This window comes from Gymnodraco acuticeps, unplaced genomic scaffold, assembly GCF_902827175.1.
Source record: "Gymnodraco acuticeps unplaced genomic scaffold, fGymAcu1.1, whole genome shotgun sequence".
NCBI classification, from domain to species: domain Eukaryota; kingdom Metazoa; phylum Chordata; class Actinopteri; order Perciformes; family Bathydraconidae; genus Gymnodraco; species Gymnodraco acuticeps.
Genome location: NW_022992059.1, coordinates 647804 through 672565, shown reverse-complemented (window position 1 = coordinate 672565; position 24762 = coordinate 647804). Strand labels below are relative to the sequence as shown.

The 24762-nt window shown below is 40.5% G+C and overlaps 1 protein-coding gene and 1 long non-coding RNA gene across 8 annotated transcripts; one reads left to right on the top strand and one right to left on the bottom strand.

Annotated features, from left to right (window-relative positions):
• Positions 1-107: 107 nt before the first annotated feature.
• Positions 108-20213, bottom strand: LOC117537028. Of its 5 annotated transcripts, XM_034202199.1 has the most exons (12): positions 19859-20213; positions 4258-4390; positions 3916-4162; positions 3407-3683; positions 2820-2997; positions 2597-2667; positions 2310-2490; positions 1884-2123; positions 1580-1751; positions 1345-1496; positions 311-502; positions 108-248 (listed from the first exon to the last, which is right to left on the bottom strand). In XM_034202199.1, the coding sequence occupies exons 1-11, from the start codon at positions 20135-20137 to the stop codon at positions 345-347; spliced, it is 2088 nt and encodes a 695-aa protein (XP_034058090.1). In that variant the 5' UTR covers positions 20138-20213; the 3' UTR covers positions 108-248; positions 311-344. The 5 variants fall into 5 exon arrangements, with proteins under 5 accessions (XP_034058090.1, XP_034058093.1, XP_034058089.1 ...); XM_034202202.1 differs by having other exon boundaries at positions 108-502; positions 3916-4202; XM_034202198.1 differs by having other exon boundaries at positions 108-502.
• Positions 18822-23677, top strand: LOC117537047. Of its 3 annotated transcripts, none has more exons than XR_004567664.1 (5): positions 18822-18986; positions 21172-21791; positions 21941-22077; positions 22633-22700; positions 22864-23677. It is a non-coding gene; the product is annotated as an uncharacterized LOC117537047 (long non-coding RNA). The 3 variants fall into 3 exon arrangements; XR_004567665.1 differs by lacking the exon at positions 18822-18986 and having other exon boundaries at positions 21004-21448; positions 21639-21791; XR_004567663.1 differs by lacking the exon at positions 18822-18986 and having other exon boundaries at positions 21004-21791.
• Positions 23678-24762: the final 1085 nt, after the last annotated feature.

Below are 24762 nucleotides of genomic sequence, written 5' to 3'. Positions count from 1 at the left end.
GGCGTTACTATATTATATACTACACGGCAATGGCACCCCATAGTGTTGACTACAAATTATCCACACAACCTTCAGCATATCCACCAGACACGAATAATCATGACACATTTTATACAAACTTCCAAAACTTTATCGGAAAAACAAACGCTTCACTGAACCCATAACAAAGTAACTATACATACATTTCACACAAGTGACATAGGCTTTTGACTAAACATCCTTTGGAATTCTTCCAGGCGTCACAGGTTTCTAGCCTACAGAGGTTTAGTGAGCTGGCCCAGGATCAGAGTAGTCATGCATCTGCGTTGTTCTCAGGGAGTTTCTTGATCCCAAAACGTCCGGGTTCAGAATGCTGTCAAAATTGAGCCGCGTAGCATATTTTGTGCTGACCTCCTCCCTGTCAGGTCCTCTGGGACGGGGATCTTCAGAACCTCCTCTGTGAATGGGGCGGGGTCCACAAAGACTTGATCAAAGATGAGGTCCATTAAGTTGTCAACGTAACCTGTGCATTATTTCAAAAAAACAAATGTTTGGTTTAGATTGTTATATGCATGTGAAAAGACAGACTGAAAGTTATTTTTTTTGTGCTGTTTCTGCAATACATACTTTATTTGAAACTGTATGAATGTCAACATTACGGGCACCTTTAACAGTTGTATATGTTTACCTACTTTTTTTAAATACTGCAACCTATTTATTTACCATAGGTATTTACGTGTGCTTGTGCCCTATTTTCTATTAGGGCTGCACGATATATCGTGTCGTGACGAAAATCACGTTATGCGCATATTGACATCGCAGGACGTGCAATTTTTTTTATTGAATTTATTATTATTTTTTTAATATTAGGACGTGCGATATTAAGTAGGCAAATGAACTCAAACACGTCGTGTTACAATTATTGAGTGAGTAACATGCAGGCTCTGCATGCACAGCAAACCACCAATCACAACCATTCTTGATCAGATCACAGCAGGGTAACCGAGCTAGCTCAGCTTGTTGCTCTGATAACTTAAGATCCAGACGTCCGTGACTAAAATCCATCATCCGGTTAAATATTGTTAAAAAAATACCAATTGTAGAGCAGTTCAAGAAAGGATGGTTTGCGGACAAAATAAACGGTCTTTTCTTCAATTCCTGTATTTTTTCATATCGCAGGGGAAGAAAATATATCGTGATGTCCGTTTTTTCCAATATCGTGCAGCCCTATTTTCGATGCAAGTCTACTCATTTACTTCCGCATTTATCTACCATTGTTGTTGTAATGCTGTAGTTTGTTTTGAAATGTAAAATATCCAATCTTGTTGTGTAAATAGTTGTATAATAAATCATTTGAACACTTACGGAATGTGGGGTCAGTCTTTATAGCTTTTGCTCTGCACTCTCCCTCCCTGGCCTCTGGGGTCTGCAGTTCATACGGAGGGTCTCCAGTGGATGAAGTGGGGCGTTCAGCCCTTTCATTATAGTGTATGGCTGCCAAGTACAGTCTTTCATTTCCGTAATGAGAACAAAAAAATGTAAATAATAGCAAAGGATGTACAAATTGTCATTAATTCTAAGTAACTATGGTTTATTTTACCTGCACAACATTCCAAGAAATGGAAACACGACATTTTGTGGCGCAAAGCGTAGGATGGCGCTGTGGAAGGCCTTCAAAGGTGAAGTCTGGTGGTGGGGGCTGAGTTTCTCCACATCATTCAAAACCCTCTCGTTTGAGAGCACTTTCTCCAGCTTGTGAAAGGCCTGCGTTCCTAAGAATTAGAAAATCAAAGTTATATTTATTACTGTTATTATGTATATTTGAAATGTTCATGCTGTGTCTGACAACAACTCTCTATTGGTTGTCCCTAACAAATATTAAAAGAGGAACGTGAAGCACATACCTGCTGCCAGCCATTCTCCTTTATCCCTGGTTACGGGCAGTGGATGAAGGCATTTGGGGAACAGGGGGTCCTCATGACCCTGCACGTGGTTCAGGATGGACGTCCATTTGGCCACTCTCTCAGGCCCGCTGGTGGAAGTTGCTGCAGTCCAGTATATATGCTTTCTGATACTCTTCAACCACTCTCGAAGCTGCTCGCAGTCCCTCTTCTTTGCAGCCTTGAGCAGTTGTTTAGAAATCCCTAAAAATACAATGAACATGTCGTTAATACACATATACATTGACTCAAAATGTTATTTCATTTCTGTGATCGTAGGGTTTATGTCTAAATAAATGTGTTAATTAATTTAAATTGTGTCATTGCATTACAATAAATGTTAGAGATCAAATGATGATATCAGAATTTTCTTTGAGACAAAGCGTTTACCTTTCTCTATGTGCCCGACATCATAGAGCTGGGTGACGCTGCTTTCCCTGAGGAACTCCTGAATTTGTCGATGTCGGTCTGTGACAATACAGTCCGGAGTCACACCACGTTCCTTCAACCACTCCAGACTCCTTTTCAGGCCCTCTTTCTCCATGTGTTTGCTTCCGCCAACCTCATTGCTCTGTCAGGACACATACAAATAAACATTGATATGTGCATTTGAATGAATACATGCAAAACAGTGCAGAAAAAACACCTCACTCAAAATGTAATTTCATCCAACTTACCTGAACCAACTGCAGGTCAACGACTTTGTTGTTCTTGAGGTCCATCAAAGTGTAGCTGCCAAACTTTGTGCCTGTGAAAAGATGTTTTACAATCTTTACATAGGGTGCATTTGTATTATTGATTGAAGTGTTTTAGCATATGTTTTTCATGCACTGTCAATTTAACAATCCCACATAATCCAACCCCTTTCTGAAATGTAAATAATATATAAATATGACATACCTGGAGAGACAGCCTTCATATCTCCACCAACGACCACCTTCTCCTCTTCACGGAGCTTCCGCAGCATGTCTTCCTGAGAGGTTTTCCAGTAAGATACGACCGCTGGCTCGATGAACATCCTGGCATGCCTTCGAAAGGTGTTGTATTTGAAGAGCTGCATGTTCATTGCTTTGAAGACCTAATGGTGGTTTAAAAAAAGAAAACAAGAATACATTTTGATCTAAAATAGTAGATTCAACACAATTAATGCATATTCAACCAATAATAACACATATAGCTTATATATCACACAAAGCGTAATGGAAATAAAATGTTTGTTATGGGAACCGGGGGTCGCTGGGCAACGAAACTCACGCACTCTTAGCAATGGTGACAAAGCAACGAGAGGGGGACATGAAAAAGATTAGTGGCTACAAACAGTCATTGAGGGGACCCTGGAAAGTGCAAATGAGATGCCCTTTTTTAAAACATGTTAGCATGGGTGCTGCTTACTCTACAGTGACCCATTCACACCTCTTCTCTCTCTTCTTCTTATTCAACAACATTATTTGCATTTTCAACCATTAGCCAAACTGCCGTTCATGTACCTTTCCAAGTTTGTAGAAAGATAGCCCGTTGACGTACGTTGCAGCTGATAGCTGCAGGTTTCCAGCTGGAGTACTCCCCAGAATAGGCTGGCTATTCCAATGTCTCGCAAACTGACAATGGGGGCAGAGCTGCTGCACTGATATGAATGTACCCATCTTTGTGGTTTGTACGTCACACACACGCCTGCACACAGGACACACTTCAAAAAGCTCCATGAGGCAGGTCTCATACACGATGTATGTGTTGATCTTATGGGGGGGTTTTGGTGCTTGAACTCTGAAATAAAAAAAGAGATGTTATTAGCCATCACACAGAAATGTAAATTATATATGTCGTCTACAGAAATGTATACTTGACATTTTTTAAGGGTTAGACCGTTAAGTCTCAAAGTGTTTGGTGTTGTGGACTTGTATTGCTTTCGAGCTGTTTTGTGTTTCCCTAGCAATCTTGGAATGATGTACAACAAAAACACAATACATAGACTCATAGGGATATTTGAGTAACTCACAACATGTCTGTTGTTTCTGTGTCATCTGCTATTGACTCTGTTGGATCATAGGTAGGATCCTGCGAGTCATCAATGTCCATAGTAGGGATTCCCTCAAATGGATCCTCGTCTTCCTCCTCAGAGTCTACACTGGACCTTTCTGATGGTCTCTCTATGGGGTCGGGTGGTAAATCTGGCAGGGGTGCTTCCAACGGAACAGTTTTCGTGCCTACACCAACGTTTCTGTGGGAAGCTTGAGCCTGGACAGCTGTAACACAATGGTATTTCCCACAAAAAACAAGATAAAACTAATAAACAATATTTACAAGCACACAAAAAACATTTGTAAAACGGGCTTCTTACCTATACTTCGAGAGGGACGAAGAGTCCTCCAGGAAAGCTGTGTCCTAACAGAACGCTGCGGTGGGGGGTCAGTCTGACAGGCAGCATCCACCTTTATACGAGGTATATGGCTGATATCTTCTGATGTGCTGGCCTGTATAGAACAAACAGAGTTATATTCAGGATAAGAAAATTGTATTTGAATAATTAGATAGCGCTACAAAAACAGAGTTGAGCAATAGAGAGCTGGGTTACTCAGAACTCAAAGTAGAGTAAAGTTAGAACGATATTGGCAGATTCAGATTTCACGGATCAATAACTCATGAAAAAAACGTTATTCAGACACAAAGTACGTCTCCTATGTACCGTGGTAAGGTTGACAACGAACTACAATCACATTTTGATTTAAAAAAAGCCAATACGCGCCCTCCTCCGAGCTGGACACATTAAATTGGTCTCTATCTGCAGCCGGAGAAGAAACGAGTGGTCAGGGACCGTCTGCAAAGTGCAACTCCGAAAAAAGAGAATACAATAATATTCAATCACTATTATACAGTTTATTACTACCAAACTCACCACACACATCAATAGTCTCCTGGTGGTCATACTACAGCAGAGAGTTTGGAAGAATATGGTTTTGAATAATTTTGGTGAATATTTATAGTGTAAAATCTTCAATAAATATGGCATAATCTTCAATAACGTCACTATTATACAGTTTATTACTACCAAACTCACTACACACAATATTACATTACATTTAGCTGACGCTTTCATCCAAAGCGACTTACAATCGGTATAGTCTCCTGTTTGTTATACTCCACTGATACATTTGTATAAATATTTTTGTGAACAAAACTAAATGTTTATTACAGATTTAGCCAAAGTTGAAGTTAAAGTCAACTTTAGTGTCAAATGTTCCACATGTGTTATACATACAGAAACATTGAAATACCGTTTCTTACAGTCCCACAGCCTGAACAAAAACAATATATATATAAACAAATTAAGAAAGTTCTAGCTAAACAAGGGTATAAAAGTAAGTAATACATTTATATATAAAAAACACAATCAACAAGAAACATAAATTGGACATTAGTGCAAGAAATTAGGACTAGGATTTAGGACTAGAAATGAAGCGAAATCGTGAAAACATCTTCAGGTGGAGGTGATGTACACGATAATATACTTTACTTTTTATTTCCCCTCTAAAGATCAGCTGCCACACTTAAAAAGAAAAAAGATTGTTCCATGGCAAAAGGGTTAAGAGTTTAAACAAATCAAATGAAGGATGCAGAGCAATCAAGCCTCCAGTTACGTTTGAGCTCATCTTGTTAGTATTTGATCAACTGAAATGTTACTGAATTAAAACTACAAACAAATGTTATTTGTTCCTGTGATGGGCTGTCAGTCGATTAAAATATTTAATTGCGATTAATCGCATGATTGTCAATAGTTAATCGCGATTAATCGCAAATTAATCGCACATTTTTGATCTGTTCTAAATGTACCTTAGAGGAATATATTTCAAGTTTTTAATACTCTTATCAACATATGAGTGGACAAATATGCTTTATGCTAATGTTTATTATCATTTGAACAATGACAAATATTCTCATGAATATTAAACACAACAACCTGGAACCTCTCTCATACAATAATACAATACAAATGGTGTGGGTGGGTGTGGGTGTGTGTGTGTGTGTGTGTGTGTGTGTGTGTGTGTGTGTGTGTGTGATGGACATTGGAGTTATGTGCAACTCAAGGCATATGCTCGAACGGGAGCTGCCTGGACGCTGTGATCATGTTGCGCGCACTATCCGTGCTGAGTGTGCTGACTTCTCGTACAATGTCCCACTGTCTGGCTTCCTGCATAAAGTCAAGTGCTCGGCGCAGTTGTGGCGAAATGTCGCTCCTCTGTTTTCATTTAAACAGCTCCTTATATCCGTTAGCGCAGCTAGCTAGCACCAGATGCTAACAACAACAATGCACGTAAGGTCTCTCTCTCGCTCGCTCGTGCCACACATACACACACCCTCCCGGTCCTCCAGATGGCCAGTCGGTGCCTGCCGGTGAGCGTGGAAGTGTGGTCTGCCACAAGCGGGCGGCAGGAGCGGGGCTGTCAGCATCAGCTTGTAGATGGTATTTTAAACTCGATGCGCTCTGAAACTACGGGGCGGCCGAGGACAAAAAATACACATGCGTTAATCACGTTAAAATAATTAGTGGCGTTCATTATTTTTTTCGTTAACGCGTTATTAACGTGTTAACTTGACAGCCCTAATATATTACACATATTAAAATGACAAATGACTAGTTTTGCAAACCAAAACAAAAACCCAACTTAGTGTTACATATTTGGCCACAGTTTTTTCTTATATGTACTTCTAAAAAGTTTACTTCAAACTCTTTTTATATTGAGAAAAAGTATTTCGCTTTGCGGGTCCTCCTTTTCCTAGTTTAGAGGCCATTTGAAAATAATGGGAAGAGTTAAAAAAGGAAACAGGGCCCAGAGGAAGGGCTGGTGGAATGGAAGCATTAGTCCGAGGAATGAAGAGTGTTCACATTACCAAAAGAGATACAGGACATTCTTCATATATTTGGTCGGAACCCGCTATAATTCTTTTTGGTCATGATGATAAGAAAAACCGTCATTGGCTGTGGGTAGTATGGACCAACAATCGAAAAGGATTGAAGGATTTGATCTATAAACGCAAAAAATCATTAGAGCAGAAGGAAGTTCAGGTAATGGAGGAAAATCAAAACGAGAGAGATGTTGGAGGGGAATGTTCTGAAGACTGTCTTACAAAGGACTTGCTTCTGAGCATGATTCAGAATAAGGTATCAGATGAGGACACAGAAAATAAAGAAGGAGAAGACAAACAACAAAGGATGTCTTCTCAGAGTGGACTAGAATTAGATGACCAGTTATCAGATGAGGACACAGACAAGAATGAAGCAGAAGACAAACAACAAAGGATGTCTTCTCAGAGTGGACTAGAATTAGATGACCAGTTATCAGATGAGGACACAGACAAGAATGAAGCAGAAGACAAACAACAAAGGATGTCTTCTCAGAGTGGACTAGAAGTAGATGACCAGTTATCGGATGAGGACACAGACAAGAATGAAGCAGAAGACAAACAACAAAGGATGTCTTCTCAGAGTGGACTTGAAGTAGATGACCAGTTATCAGATGAGGACACAGACAAGAATGAAGCAGAAGACAAACAACAAAGGATGTCTTCTCAGAGTGGACTAGAATTAGATGACCAGTTATCAGATGAGGACACAGACAAGAATGAAGCAGAAGACAAACAACAAAGGATGTCTTCTCAGAGTGGACTAGAAGTAGATGACCAGTTATCAGATGAGGACACAGACAAGAATGAAGCAGAAGACAAACAACAAAGGATGTCTTCTCAGAGTGGACTAGAATTAGATGACCAGTTATCAGATGAGGACACAGACAAGAATGAAGCAGAAGACAAACAACAAAGGATGTCTTCTCAGAGTGGACTAGAAGTAGATGACCAGTTATCAGATGAGGACACAGACAACAATGAAGCAGAAGACAAACAACAAAGGATGTCTTCTCAGAGTGGACTAGAAGTAGATGACCAGTTATCAGATGAGGACACAGACAAGAATGAAGCAGAAGACAAACAACAAAGGATGTCTTCTCAGAGTGGACTAGAAGTAGATGACCAGTTATCAGATGAGGACACAGACAAGAATGAAGCAGAAGACAAACAACAAAGGATGTCTTCTCAGAGTGGACTTGAAGTAGATGACCAGTTATCAGATGAGGACACAGACAACAATGAAGCAGAAGACAAACAACAAAGGATGTCTTCTCAGAGTGGACTAGAAGTAGATGACCAGTTATCAGATGAGGACACAGACAAGAATGAAGCAGAAGACAAACAACAAAGGATGTCTTCTCAGAGTGGACTTGAAGTAGATGACCAGTTATCAGATGAGGACACAGACAAGAATGAAGCAGAAGACAAAGAACAAAGGATGTCTTCTCAGAGTGGACTAGAATTAGATGACCAGTTATCAGATGAGGACACAGACAAGAATGAAGCAGAAGACAAACAACAAAGGATGTCTTCTCAGAGTGGACTAGAATTAGATGACCAGTTATCAGATGAGGACACAGACAAGAATGAAGCAGAAGACAAACAACAAAGGATGTCTTCTCAGAGTGGACTAGAAGTAGATGACCAGTTATCAGATGAGGACACAGACAAGAATGAAGCAGAAGACAAACAACAAAGGATGTCTTCTCAGAGTGGACTAGAAGTAGATGACCAGTTATCAGATGAGGACACAGACAAGAATGAAGCAGAAGACAAACAACAAAGGATGTCTTCTCAGAGTGGACTAGAAGTAGATGACCAGTTATCAGATGAGGACACAGACAAGAATGAAGCAGAAGACAAACAACAAAGGATGTCTTCTCAGAGTGGACTGAAGTAGATGACCAGTTATCAGATGAGGACACAGACAAGAATGAAGCAGAAGACAAACAACAAAGGATTGTCTTCTCAGAGTGGACTAGAAGTAGATGACCAGTTATCAGATGAGGACACAGACAAGAATGAAGCAGAAGACAAACAACAAAGGATGTCTTCTCAGAGTGGACTAGAAGTAGATGACCAGTTATCAGATGAGGACACAGACAAGAATGAAGCAGAAGACAAACAACAAAGGATGTCTTCTCAGAGTGGACTAGAAGTAGATGACCAGTTATCAGATGAGGACACAGACAAGAATGAAGCAGAAGACAAACAACAAAGGATGTCTTCTCAGAGTGGACTAGAAGTAGATGACCAGTTATCAGATGAGGGACACAGACAAGAATGAAGCAGAAGACAAACAACAAAGGATGTCTTCTCAGAGTGGACTAGAAGTAGATGACCAGTTATCAGATGAGGACACAGACAAGAATGAAGCAGAAGACAAACAACAAGGATGTCTTCTCAGAGTGGACTAGAAGTAGATGACCAGTTATCAGATGAGGACACAGACAAGAATGAAGCAGAAGACAAACAACAAAGGATGTCTTCTCAGAGTGGACCTAGAAGTAGATGACCAGTTATCAGATGAGGACACAGACAAGAATGAAGCAGAAGACAAACAACAAAGGATGTCTTCTCAGAGTGGACTAGAAGTAGATGACCAGTTATCAGATGAGGACACAGACAAGAATGAAGCAGAAGACAAACAACAAAGGATGTCTTCTCAGAGTGGACTAGAAGTAGATGACCAGTTATCAGATGAGGACACAGACAACAATGAAGCAGAAGACAAACAACAAAGGATGTCTTCTCAGAGTGGACTAGAAGTAGATGACCAGTTATCAGATGAGGACACAGACAAGAATGAAGCAGAAGACAAACAACAAAGGATGTCTTCTCAGAGTGGACTTGAAGTAGATGACCAGTTATCAGATGAGGACACAGACAAGAATGAAGCAGAAGACAAACAACAAAGGATGTCTTCTCAGAGTGGACTAGAATTAGATGACCAGTTATCAGATGAGGACACAGACAAGAATGAAGCAGAAGACAAACAACAAAGGATGTCTTCTCAGAGTGGACTAGAAGTAGATGACCAGTTATCAGATGAGGACACAGACAAGAATGAAGCAGAAGACAAACAACAAAGGATGTCTTCTCAGAGTGGACTAGAATTAGATGACCAGTTATCAGATGAGGACACAGACAAGAATGAAGCAGAAGACAAACAACAAAGGATGTCTTCTCAGAGTGGACTTGAAGTAGATGACCAGTTATCAGATGAGGACACAGACAAGAATGAAGCAGAAGACAAACAACAAAGGATGTCTTCTCAGAGTGGACTAGAAGTAGATGACCAGTTATCAGATGAGGACACAGACAAGAATGAAGCAGAAGACAAACAACAAAGGATGTCTTCTCAGAGTGGACTTGAAGTAGATGACCAGTTATCAGATGAGGACACAGACAAGAATGAAGCAGAAGACAAACAACAAAGGATGTCTTCTCAGAGTGGACTAGAAGTAGATGACCAGTTATCAGATGAGGACACAGACAAGAATGAAGCAGAAGACAAACAACAAAGGATGTCTTCTCAGAGTGGACTAGAAGTAGATGACCAGTTATCAGATGAGGACACAGACAAGAATGAAGCAGAAGACAAACAACAAAGGATGTCTTCTCAGAGTGGACTAGAAGTAGATGACCAGTTATCAGATGAGGACACAGACAAGAATGAAGCAGAAGACAAACAACAAAGGATGTCTTCTCAGAGTGGACTAGAAGTAGATGACCAGTTATCAGATGAGGACACAGACAAGAATGAAGCAGAAGACAAACAACAAAGGATGTCTTCTCAGAGTGGACTTAGAAGTAGATGACCAGTTATCAGATGAGGACACAGACAAGAATGAAGCAGAAGACAAACAACAAAGGATGTCTTCTCAGAGTGGACTAGAAGTAGATGACCAGTTATCAGATGAGGACACAGACAAGAATGAAGCAGAAGACAAACAACAAAGGATGTCTTCTCAGAGTGGACTAGAAGTAGATGACCAGTTATCAGATGAGGACACAGACAAGAATGAAGCAGAAGACAAACAACAAATGATGTCTTCTCAGAGTGGACTAGAAGTAGATGACCAGTTATCAGATGAGGACACAGACAAGAATGAAGCAGAAGACAAACAACAAAGGATGTCTTCTCAGAGTGGACTAGAAGTAGATGACCAGTTATCAGATGAGGACACAGACAAGAATGAAGCAGAAGACAAACAACAAAGGATGTCTTCTCAGAGTGGACTTGAAGTAGATGACCAGTTATCAGATGAGGACACAGACAAGAATGAAGCAGAAGACAAACAACAAAGGATGTCTTCTCAGAGTGGACTAGAAGTAGATGACCAGTTATCAGATGAGGACACAGACAAGAATGAAGCAGAAGACAAACAACAAATGATGTCTTCTCAGAGTGGACTTAGAAGTAGATGACCAGTTATCAGATGAGGACACAGACAAGAATGAAGCAGAAGACAAACAACAAAGGATGTCTTCTCAGAGTGGACTAGAAGTAGATGACCAGTTATCAGATGAGGACACAGACAAGAATGAAGCAGAAGACAAACAACAAAGGATGTCTTCTCAGAGTGGACTTGAAGTAGATGACCAGTTATCAGATGAGGACACAGACAAGAATGAAGCAGAAGACAAACAACAAAGGATGTCTTCTCAGAGTGGACTTGAAGTAGATGACCAGTTATCAGATGAGGACACAGACAAGAATGAAGCAGAAGACAAACAACAAAGGATGTCTTCTCAGAGTGGACTAGAAGTAGATGACCAGTTATCAGATGAGGACACAGACAAGAATGAAGCAGAAGACAAACAACAAAGGATGTCTTCTCAGAGTGGACTAGAAGTAGATGACCAGTTATCAGATGAGGACACAGACAAGAATGAAGCAGAAGACAAACAACAAAGGATGTCTTCTCAGAGTGGACTTGAAGTAGATGACCAGTTATCAGATGAGGACACAGACAAGAATGAAGCAGAAGACAAACAACAAAGGATGTCTTCTCAGAGTGGACTTGAAGTAGATGACCAGTTATCAGATGAGGACACAGACAAGAATGAAGCAGAAGACAAACAACAAAGGATGTCTTCTCAGAGTGGACTAGAATTAGATGACCAGTTATCAGATGAGGACACAGACAAGAATGAAGCAGAAGACAAACAACAAAGGATGTCTTCTCAGAGTGGACTAGAAGTAGATGACCAGTTATCAGATGAGGACACAGACAAGAATGAAGCAGAAGACAAACAACAAAGGATGTCTTCTCAGAGTGGACTAGAAGTAGATGACCAGTTATCAGATGAGGACACAGACAAGAATGAAGCAGAAGACAAACAACAAAGGATGTCTTCTCAGAGTGGACTAGAATTAGATGACCAGTTATCAGAGGAGGACACAGACAAGAATGAAGCAGAAGACAAACAACAAAGGATGTCTTCTCAGAGTTGACTAGAAGTAGATGACCAGTTATCAGATGAGGACACAGACAAGAATGAAGCAGAAGACAAACAACAAAGGATGTCTTCTCAGAGTGGACTAGAAGTAGATGACCAGTTATCAGATGAGGACACAGACAAGAATGAAGCAGAAGACAAACAACAAAGGATGTCTTCTCAGAGTGGACTTGAAGTAGATGACCAGTTATCAGATGAGGACACAGACAAGAATGAAGCAGAAGACAAACAACAAAGGATGTCTTCTCAGAGTGGACTTGAAGTAGATGACCAGTTATCAGATGAGGACACAGACAAGAATGAAGCAGAAGACAAACAACAAAGGATGTCTTCTCAGACACCATGGGCTACAAAAGGTGAGTGAAAGTGATTATTCAAAGTATTTTCATCCCTTTAGTTTTGTAAGCTTGAGAAAGGAGACTGAGCTGTGTCTACAGGCAACAGTGTTATTATAATCATGTATGTAGTTTTTGGATACATTTGTGTTGTTTTTAACCAATACATTAAGAATATAAGCTTTCCTTTTTTTCTTGTTCCTGTTGAGAAAAATAAAAAATGAATACTGTGTAAATGAAATTATTGTTTTGCACCTGTATATTATAGAAAATAACACTTATATTTACATATTCCCTGATTTGTTCAGGTGACATTTGATCTATATGATGGAGCCATTGGATTTGTGAATATAAGAAATGTGCACTGGAAGTTTGTGGTGAGTATACAGCAGGGCTCGACATTAAGGACCGCCCGATGGCCCGGGGCCATCTAGTATTTAGCTCGGTCAATGAAGCCTCACCTGCTGGTTGCCCGATCGGGCAATCTATTATGCCAGTATCATGCAGCTCGCGGATCCAGTAATGAGTGACCCGACAGTAAAACTAAACATATCTATAACTAGTTTCGGTAGTTTGAGAGGTAATTAAAATAGCTACGTGTGATATTCTAACCTGAAGTGTGTGTTTTGTCCGCTCACCGCTGCATGTGATTATGCAGAGCTGCGTGTCGACTCGTCAGCAGCAGCTGATCTCTCTCTCCCGTCAGATTAGACTTCACTCCCGTTTATGTCCATATCAATAAGATCCAGCTAGTTATAGCTAATGATATGACTACCTGCTTATTAAAAGACACCTAAACAATAAGCGTCGCTATGCAACTTGGTGAGGCCGCAAAGTATAGAGCAGCATTATGCATTTGTTTACATGTCCACCGGAACCCCGAGGCATTACCAACAGATCAACGCACAATCAACCCATACAGGACATCTCTTTCTCCACATTAAGTGTTAGACATTATAATTGACTATTCTTGTCTGTCACATACTCTTCTTGTCTGTCACATAAGTGGCGCAACTGAAGCGGTATTGCGCTAAAGGATAATTATTTTGACCGAAGAGATTTAGATTTGCCGGCTAACGGGAACTCTGACGTCGCCATTTTGTGTGCTTCGCGGATGCGCTCGGCTCCTCTCGACTGCTGCTCGGTCAGCTTCCGGATGAGGAGGCATTCATGGGACCAACTTACAGTAGATAACATTACAAACATTTTGAACAGGGGCCATAATAGTGTAAATAATGTTTGTTTTGGCAGTTATAACTGAATGTAATGTTTTCTACTTGTTTACATCTGGGAAGGCATTTGCCTTCATCAGATGGAAAGTGTCTTGACCAACAACTTAAATATTTCTTATAGCTATGCAGGGCATGCAAGTGAGCAAACACAAACAAGAACAAACAAACAAGAGAATATTTAAGAATAAAATTGAACAATATAATATTGTGGTGGTTCATCTTATAATTCAGTCTAGATAATGCACCAGACAGCATCTAAGACCTGCAAACATCTAAATGTTCTAGGGCAGTGTTTCTCAAACTTTTTCATACCAAGGACCACTTAACCAATAAAAAAACACTCGCGGACCACCTAACTCCACAAATATCCAAAAACCCATCGGTTTTTACAAATCGCCTGAAAATTGTACAAACAAGTGGCAACATGTGTGATGAAGGTGCTTATCTGGGCTATATCATGCAATTGAAAGTGAAACTTAAGCTCGTTCCATTGCGGAGATATTCCCGCGAGAGTGCGAAAAACTTAAATAAATGTATTTATTTCAAATGTGAAATGTTACCAATATACTCACGGACCACTAGGGGGCGCTCACGGACCACCAGTGGTCCGCGGACCACACTTTGAGAAGCACTGTTCTAGGGGGAGGCCCCCCAAACCCTTCGTGCGTCTTTTCGTCCGCGCGCATTTTTCAGGGCAATCTCTATTGGGTTCAGGGCCATCTGTAAATTAGCTTATGGGGCGTTTCCACTGCAGCGGGTAACTCGCTTTAAGCGTGCCGAGCCGTGCGGGGCCCGTTTTTGGTTGCGTTTCCACTTGGCCTAGTACCGGCTAGTGGGTCCTAATTCACAGTTTTTCTGGCCCCATAAAATCGTGGTTCTAGGGTCAGGAACAACCAGGCTGAGTCGGGCTGAGTATGCTAAACTAGAGAGAGAATCGCTGGCAAGGGGGCTACAACTACAACAAGATGAACATATTTGACCGTGATTTATTTGTAATACACGTTTCAAAATGATGCCGAAGTAACAACATACTGATACCGGTTAGTAAAAACCATGAATTAATGCTTTGACAAGTCTACAGACAGACGGCAGGCGAAAAACCCTTTTAAAATGCGTGCTTTCTAAATGGAGCTTGGCTAAGCTAACGTTATATATGCTCCGACCGTCCACACTCACAACAACGGCCTATACAGACATAAATAAACCAGCGACTGTATTCACCATGACACAGGCAGTCTGTGGTTTGTACTTGTTGGTTTCTGAACAGATATGAAGAGCTGTGAGCTCTGAGTGCTAAGAGCTAACGGCTGTGTTGTTTTTCTGGGGCTCTCATTGAAGATGACGTCACGGCTCCGCCTACACTGCGTTACTATAGTAACTACCCCAGTTCCTAAACTGTAATGGAAGCGCAGCATTAAAGTGAGCCGGGCCTAATAAGGCCTAACCAAACCGAGCGAGTCCTGCAGTGGAAACGCGCCATTAGATGGCCCACAGGGCCATCTCCCAAAATCCTTAATGTCATGCACTGATACAGCTACTCGTATAGTCATACTGTAGCTGCTTTTACAGCATGTATGTTTTGCTCAGGGTTTGCACATTTCAAGTTCATCAACTATTACTTTGAAGATGTATGATTACATTTATTCAAATGCATACAACTAAATATACATTGCTATTAAAAAATATTGTAATACATTACTCATATACTGTGACAGAGTTAAGACTAAAATGTGTATCTCATGCAGCCCCATTTTGTAAATGCATCTTTGCCTCAGGATTGATTTAAAAATGCTTCTTTTAGTTGTAATGTCTTCATGTTCTTCATCTATATCATAGGGAAACAATATAACATGTAGTCCAAAATAAGTACTCATTCAAACATTTCTCATTGGTGGTTGCTACTGCTCCACTAAAGATTTGAGTCTTCTGACCTCAAATTGTGCAACTTTCTTTCATCTGACATCTTTCATTACTTCAATACTTTTAAGTCTTAATTATACCCATTTAAAATGGGTAGTTATTATTTTAGTATTACTTTTAATAGCTTTTTTAACAGTTGAGCTGATTTTAATAATGTGAATCTATTAGTTAACTGTGGTTTTCATTTTTGAAGAAAAGCTGATACATTATTGTTGCTGCTAACATATTGAAAAAGGTTTGGTTTAATTATACGGTATGCTACTTTTTAAAACAGTACCTCCATGCCCTTTCAAACCACATGTATGTGGTTGATCCTCTGCAAGGGTCAAATGAAGTTGAGGACTCTAGAAAGGCTGGTTACAAATTTGGGTAATATCAAATATATTACAGGAAATACATTGGTTAAACGCACATTTGGTAAAGGCAAAGAGTAAGCGCCAATTACATTTTTTTCCCTATTGTTCTATAGAGAGTATTTCAAGATGCGCCGGAACAGACTGGGAAAAGAGGACTGGGTTAACATCAAATGGCAGCCTGGAAAGATAACCCACACCTTCCAGAAAGATGTCACCAGCTGTGGAGCCTTTGTCATGCAGGTGATTCAATGAAACATGTTGTGTTCATTAATAATAAAGCATTTTATTTTAAAGGGAAATTCAAAAACACGTCATAACGTCATGTTATTTTACCATCTGTCCAGATGGCCGAGATGACAGTGAAGGAATTTCCGTAAATTCCACAGACGTTTCACATCAAGTCATCAAAACAATGTCTTCAACATCTACGAAGAGACATGGCAGAAGAAATCCTCAAAGGATCAGGTATTAGCCAAAAATATGAAATGAATATATGGACGGCTTCCTGTAAATTGAACCTGTTATTTTTTCAGTTTCAAAGGATGACTTCTGTTCCTTCTGTAGAATTGAGGACCTGCCCACAACTGCTGTTGATGCTGTTTGGGTGAGGCTAAATGATGAATGGTTTTGAAACTCCAGAAGATAATCTGAATAGTAGATAATATATAGATCATCTGGAGTTAGATTTCAGGAATAACATAAAAGTAATGACATTTTGTATATTTTTATTAGTGCTGTCAAAATTATCGCGTTAACGGCGGTAATTAATTTTTTGAATGAATTGCGTTAAAATATTTAACGCATTTAACGCATGTGCAGAATGGCCCGCCCCATACGTGCCACCAGTGGCAGCGCCAGGGTATGGCTGGGGTAGGCTACACCCATACCAAGAAATGGCTTAGCCCCACCATGAAAAATGATGTTAAAGTAAGCAAAATAAAGTCTGCCAACTCACGCGGAGTAAATTGCACAGACAGCAGTTAGTAAGATTGATTTCAGTAGCCACGGTTTTGAAAACTTTTGTCACGTAGTGATCGTCTTCTCAATAGAACATCTTTGATAACGGCGTGGTGTTGTTGCAGGAAGTCCCGACGGAGAATACTTTTGCTGTAGTACAGGGGTGCACATAACTGGTACGCAGGTTATGTGCGTAATCTGAAATGCGTACCGTCACTTGTGTCACAAAGCGCATTTGCGTACCGACGTACTTGTGAAGCTTTCCCAGAAGGCGGTTAGATCACCGGACGACAGAGTCGGCTCCGTGTGCACAGACAGGGCTGCTGTTAACGTCGGTCTGTACAACGGAATTGTGCCAAAACTACGCCAACCGGCTGCGGAGGGAGACTCTCTTCCCCCCCCCCCCCCCCCCCTTCACTGGAGAACTGCGCTAAAACAGCTGATCACAACGTTCACACTCTGTGGTCAAGAAGTACTCCACGAGCCGCCGCCCCCCCCCCCCCCTCTGTCGACTTTCCTGAAGTACTCCCCCGTTGATAGAAATCAACACGTAATGAATTAAGACCCCACGGTTTGATGATTGATAGGTGTGTGGGTTGTCTTTTATTTTGACACGCAGAAAATGTTATAATAAACATAGATACTGTATGTGAAATGGATATATCCGCCTTCTTTCCATTCCCACAACAATATACATAAATAAATGGCATATTTTGGAAAATAGTTCGAATGGTGATTAATCATGATTAATTAATTTTTAAGCTGTGATTAATCTGATTAAAAATGTTAATCGTTTGACAGCCCTAATTTTTATGCATTACAGGTTTCCTTTTGTTTTTCTTATAATTTGTTAAAGTTTTAGCACAGTACAGATAAACCTGAATAACAACAAGTATTTATATATATTTTTTTTTTTTAAAAGTATAATCTCTATAAAATATAAATGAATATGCCTGCTTTACAAGTGTCCTACACTTTACATTTTCTTAATATCTTTGTTGTATTTGTCCCCATGTAGATTCAGTGTGAAACTTGTGGGAGATGGTTTCACACGCAGTGCCTTGTATTGGTGCCTGCTGCACCAATACAAAGAAAGACCCCGTGGTATTGTGTGTTGTGTATCCTCCCTAACTAAAGAGGCTAGAGGTGAGTTTGTGTAACTTTTACCAGAGGAACCAGGATTTGGGGAGGTAAGGCTTGTAGTTTGAACTACTACCACAGTAGAAGTAGTGCGCTTACAAACGGCATGTGGGGGGGAAATCCAGCCCAGCCAGTGATTTCAAATCGGCAAAATGAAAGCTGAACAAAACACAAACAAAAATCCAGAAAAAAGCTTTGCTAAATATTTTGGGCAACTGAAGTAATGATTAATAATCACCTGTCCATAGTTTTAAATTGTTATATTCTTAATTAAGATGTTAAATATATTTTCAATTACAGATGAAAGTAGTCACAGATGTTCACGATGTTTTCCATGTCTGACATTAGATTGTAGATGTGTTCATTAATATTGTACAGTAAGATAGGTGAAAAGCCTGAAATGTTTTATTTGTAATGTTAACTTTATGTTGTCACAGTCTGCTCCATCATTCACCAGTAGTTTTCCATTCACCTGTCTCACCTGTTAACCACACCCACGTTTTTGCTCACTCTCTTTCTCTTCACTGCAGTATTTAAACCCTCACCAGACACACACCCGTTGCCACATCCTACTTTGCCTTCATGCTAGTCTTTCACGCGTTTGTTACCAGATTGCCTACCCGGTTCCGACCCTGCCTGCTCTGCTGATCCCCGATCCTGCCTGTCCTTGGACTATCCTGCCATGCCTGCAGTCTGACCCTGCCTGTACCTACGCTGACCGCCTCGCCTGCTCCCTGACCTTCTGCCCGCTGTCCTCTGGTTCGTTTGCCTGCACATCATTCGGCTGATACTGTTCTGTTATCCCTCTGCTCTGGTAGTATTACCAATAAAGTTCATTAGCCTACTCCTTGGTTTCTCGAGTGCTGCATTTGGGTCCTTCGTAGGATTGTGACCATTTTACTGTTTCATAGCTAATGAAAAAGCTGTTTCATGTCTTAATTTATATATAACATACTGTATATACAATGTGTAACATTGTATGTTATAATATATTATAAATCTTCCCCAAAATTATTCCAAACCATATTCTTCCAAACTCTCTGCTGTAGTATGACCACCAGGAGACTATTGATGTGTGTGGTGAGTTTGGTAGTAATAAACTGTATAATAGTGATTGAATATTATTGTATTCTCTTTTTTCGGAGTTGCACTTTGCAGACGGTCCCTGACCACTCGTTTCTTCTCCGGCTGCAGAAAGAGACCAATTTAATGTGTCCAGCTCGGAGGACGGCGCATATTGGCTTTTTTTGATCAACATGTGATTGTAGTTCGTTGTCAACCTTACCACGGTACATAGGAGACGTACTTTGTGTCTGAATAACGTTTTGTTATTGATCCGTGAAATCCGAATCTGCCAATATCGTTCTAACTTTACTCAACTGGAACTCAATAGGAGACGTAATACTTGTGTTATTGGATGCTTATTGGCTATATTAGCCGTTACAGCACTATGTCTGAACATGTTAGCAAATGCGTGATAATTTCAATAAAAGCAAAGGGTGCTGGGCTTACAAAATAAAAAGTTACAAAAAGTTATAAAACACTCAACCGATTCCTGTCGAGGCTACACTAAGGCAAAGCTACATGCACGCTAACTAGCCTATAGCAAATATTAATATGGAAACACTTACAGCTTCCGAATTCGTGTTCCGGATGGTTGGAATTGACCCAGTCTTTAGCCTTAGTTTGGTGGCAAATCCACTTTTGACTTGACTTAAGTTAATAAACAAGTCCGCCGTAAAATGTTTCGAACACACAACCATACATTTGTTCTGGTATTCTGGCACATTCCCGTTGTAAATGAAGTCCATCCACAGTTTCTTGTCTTTCTCCGAAGTTGGCATTGAATGCAGTGTCTTGTCCGGATAGTCGCAGCCAACAACAACACAACGTTTGGATGTCTTATACATCTTGTTTGTAAGAGCCGGCCAAAAACACAAATGCTAGTGGGGGGAGCGATTCAGCTAGCCGACTGTATTATGCAGTGTGGCCAACTCCATAGTAAGGAGAGAGTAGCTATTGGCTGTCATAAAAGTCGCGAGAAGTCTCCCAATGACGTCATCACGTAATTTTCACGTCATGTAGTGGACGCTGTAGGAGTGATAACGCGGGAAAGACAACAACTACAACTTTCTTCTGTTGATTCTTGATTGATTGATTGATTGAAAAGTTTATTAACAGCTTGTATATTGGGTACAGTACAGTACAGCTCAAAACATACAATTGTTAAGGGGATGCAGACCAGAGAAAGACTTTCGTCTTGTTTACATCAGGGTCCCGGTCCCCCATTTCCAATTAATCAATTCTGTTATTTTTATTTTTATTTGGCCATTGAAATAGGCTTGAATCTCAAAATAGCTTCATGACTTTAATGCTTTGTCTAGACCCACATTACATAAATCACTTTTAGTCCTGTGGCCTATTGTTAAATGCTAAAACATAGAATTGTGGAAATGCTACGTCCAACCCTCCTCCTCTATCCGGGCTTGGGACCGGCAGAAACACTCTGGCAGAGTTACTTACGTTTTTACAGTTTTAATTTGATAGTTTTATTATTTAGAATGTATTTAATGTATTATCCTAATAGTTATCACTGATCAACAGTATTTCATTGTATTTCACTGTACATATTAAACCTTACATTCTGTTCTTTCAACTGCTATATTTTATTCAAATGTATCGCACTCTGTTTCATTTGCACTATTTTATTTTTGCATTATTCATATTGTTTAGTTTGATAAAATTAAATGTAATTAAATGTACTAGTTTAATGATTGTTCTTCAAAGGTATTATTCAGTCGTAAACAAAATAATAGCCTACTGAATAGGCTACTCTACAGCAGTGAATGAAGGATGAGCCTAAAACATGGTCATGCATCCAAAATGTTTATTTTTAACAAAATAAACACTTTTTTTTAAAAAATTAGCACTTTTTTGTATTCAGCCTCATATGTCAGCCATGGCTGTTGCTGCTGCTGCTGGCGGAGGCTGCTGCTGCTGAAGGAGGGTGCTGCTGCTGGAGGGTGCTGCTGCTGAAGGAGGGTGCTGCTGCTGGAGGAGGGTGCTGCTGCTGGAGGAGGGTGCTGCTGCTGGAGGGTGCTGCTGCTGAAGGAGGCTGGTGCTGGCAACGGCTGCAGGTGATGACTGCTGAAAGAAGAGGAGGCTGGAGGCTGCTGACGGTGGACCAGGAATGGAGATGCCAAGTACATCGATGGCAACGAGTAAGGTGTTTGGCAGTGGCCTAGATGTTATGACCTTCGGTGCAGAGGTCTGTTGGGTCTTCTTTGCCTTCTTACTCTGACTCTTACTGCCAAGATACCCTTTATGTTTATCCTTCCTCTCAGCCCTGATGCACTTTGATGCAATCCTTAACCTCAGCCTGATGTATGTTGAGAGGATTTTTTTCTTCAGGTCATGGCATGAGGGAAGGTTGCTGTCCAGCAACATGGCTTCTTGTTCCAGCTGTGACACTGCATTTGAGGACTCTATGAGGGAATCGCTCGTCCTCACACGGAACAGCTGCTCCACGTTCTGAACAAGGGTGAAAACCTCATCAGATGGACGGTAATCTGGCTCTAATTTGGTCTGTGTTGAAGATTTTTTTAAATGTTAGATTAATCAAATTGTGTTGTTTTTTTTAATGCCGAATTAATCCTTTTCCGGTTTACCAGAGCCCTCTCTGCTCTCTTTCTTAGTAATCTCTTCCTTCTCAGTTGCCTCATTAGATCCTCCACGTGAGCCCGGTCACAACTGGCCCTTGGCAGTCTGGTCCCTGGAGCACCTGACCCTGGCAAACTGGCCTCTTCATAGCTGACCCCTGACTGACTGGCTCCTGGCACACTGATCTCTGGTAAGGTGGCCTCTTGATTGTCGGCCCCTGACATACTGGCCCCTGGCAGTCTGCTGACATCTGTCTCACTCTCTCTGTCTGTTATGTCCCTTTCATTCCCTTGGAACTCCACCTCAATAGCTCCCTGAATCTCTGTAACAATAACAAGGCAATCTTGCTGTTATATGTATATGCTGCCTTTACTTGTGCACCTATTGTCATTTAAGGGTACGTACACTACACTCCTATAGTGACATTCATCTAAATTCGTCTATTGGCAATGTTAAAGTATGAAGAAATCTGTAGATTATCTACATGTGGTATATGAGTCTTCAGAGAATCCCTGAACCCTGGTAGTTTTGAAGCTGTATAATCTGAAGGTTGCATAGGAGTGTAGTCTATCCTTGAATTATATAACATGGGAAACATTGTTAGCTTCCTATATCATACCAATGTTTGATGTGCCATAATAGGTGTGGTCATCATTCCTGACATTAACAGCTGGAGGCATACTCCTTGACTGTTGTTGTCTGTTGACCATTGCCATCCATCTCTTCCTTCGCTCTACGTCCTTAGGGAAGCCATACATCCGGAACCCCTTCTCGGATCGATTAGAGCATCCAAATGCTGCACATCCAACCATGGTATGACAACTGATCTATTAAAATGCAATATAAACGAAAGTGCCATCATATTTGTTGTGCAAACATTTTAACATGAATATTGCTATGTCCTCTGTTCAGTCTGCTCCCAACTGTATTCTCTCCCCTTATTCACCACTGTTCCTATTCTTGCTCTGCTTTTTAGGGCCCAGGAAACAGATGAAGAGGATGAACCTTTTTGTTTTTTCAAAATGGTTAGGCTCCTGGATGACTTAGAGTTCTGTATTGCTTTTTTGTAAATAGTTGCTTACCCTAACCCTTTTTTGTAAATAGTTGTTTGTAAATATTTGTAAAATGTTTACAAACCCCCCCCCCCACAATTGTTGTTCGCACAATTACAGTATGCTTCTGTTTTTCACTTTTTGGTGTCCATTGTTCAGCCACTGTATTGGTAAGCAACAATTTGTTTTGGCCAAAATGTGTTATTCACACTCCTGACTCCAGTTTGATGTGCTGCACTCCTCTGAGTGGTCCTGATTTCAGGCAGAGGTCATGGCTTGGAAGGTTTTATATCCTGTAGTGCCACAACAGAACCTAATATGAATTGCTTTTTTCAGTTTCTCTTTTTTTTGTATTGTCTCGTCGCTGGATCATAGAAGAACATGACAGCGCAGCGCAACTATACTACGGACGTGACTGCCCTGGCAGTGACAGCAACATAGCCTGCTTGTGCTACCACACTTTCCCCTCAAAATATCGTTAAATAACGAAACTTGTAAATAGTGCCAATCCATACAAAGTGTAACCACATCATGTAAATATGAAAGCAATCTTTAAAAAATAACAGCGTTGGTTTAATCTATAACTATTTTGAGCATGTTTGTGCTGCTTTTGCCATAGAGAAGCATTGCAACGGAAGTGCGTTTGGAACTATCCCGGCATACATAAACCACGTGACCGGCTGGCGGCGACATCAAAGAGTGTCGTAACTCTTATCTCTCTAGGGCTCTGTCCATTGCCATAACTACACTGTAGCTACTATGATAATAAAAACCCTTGAATCTTTTGTGGGTTTCTTTAGTTTGGTTTACTTTTCTAACCTTATGATCCACTTGAGAGCCTACAACAAGTCAAAGAAAAACATGAACATTTTTGCCATTACTACAACATTTGTCTTTGTTTTTTTTAATTTAAAAGTTTGGTTTACTTTCTAATTGTATGTTCCACTTAGGAGCGTACAACACAGTAAAACATGAAAATGTGTTGTTTTTTTTCCGACCCCCCCTACACACATATGTCATCTTTATTTTTGTTAAAGGCTTTCTATGGCAGGTTCAGCCACTGAGCTGATGTGCCAACAAGCTGCAAAACATTATCAGGCAGCTTGTGATCATAGCAAGCCTCACCAGACAGCTTCAGACCATATCGTACATACAGGATGGAGTTAAGGGTCTGCAAGGACATCCGATTTCTAAATTGGCTTTTTACCACACTCATCTGGCTGAATAATCTCTCAACTTCAGCATTCAAGTGTCGCAAGGGCAGCACAGACACAGCAGCCATGGCAAGTTCCTGAAATGGGTTGATATCGGGAGGCGTGTGGTGCAGTGGGTTGAGCGTTGGTGTTCGGATCAGGGGGTCACAGGTTCAAACCTCACTGCAGTCAGCATGTCGTTGTGTCCCTGGGCAAGACACTTCACCCCAAATTGCTCCTGTGGGGATTGTCCACAGTATTGAGTATGTAAGTCGCTTTGGATAAAAGCGTCTAACAAGTGACATGTAATGTAATGATATCAGCTGAAGCCCACTGTGTTTTTTGTTTCATTCCACTTTCTCAGATGGATGTGGGATATTATTTAGATTTAGTGTGCAAGAATGACATGAAAAAATTAAATATGTAAAATGTGTTTTTTTTAGTTCTATATATCATTACATGGTACTATGACGTTTTACAAAGAAGACAAGTTTTAATGAAAGACACTTAAGAATAATTGTAGCAGTTTTTTTATCACCTTTTGTCGATGAACTAGGAGCTGTAATAGTACTGGTCAGAGCCCTAGAGATACTATCTCTAGAGCTCTGGTACTGGTTACCGTACGTCATC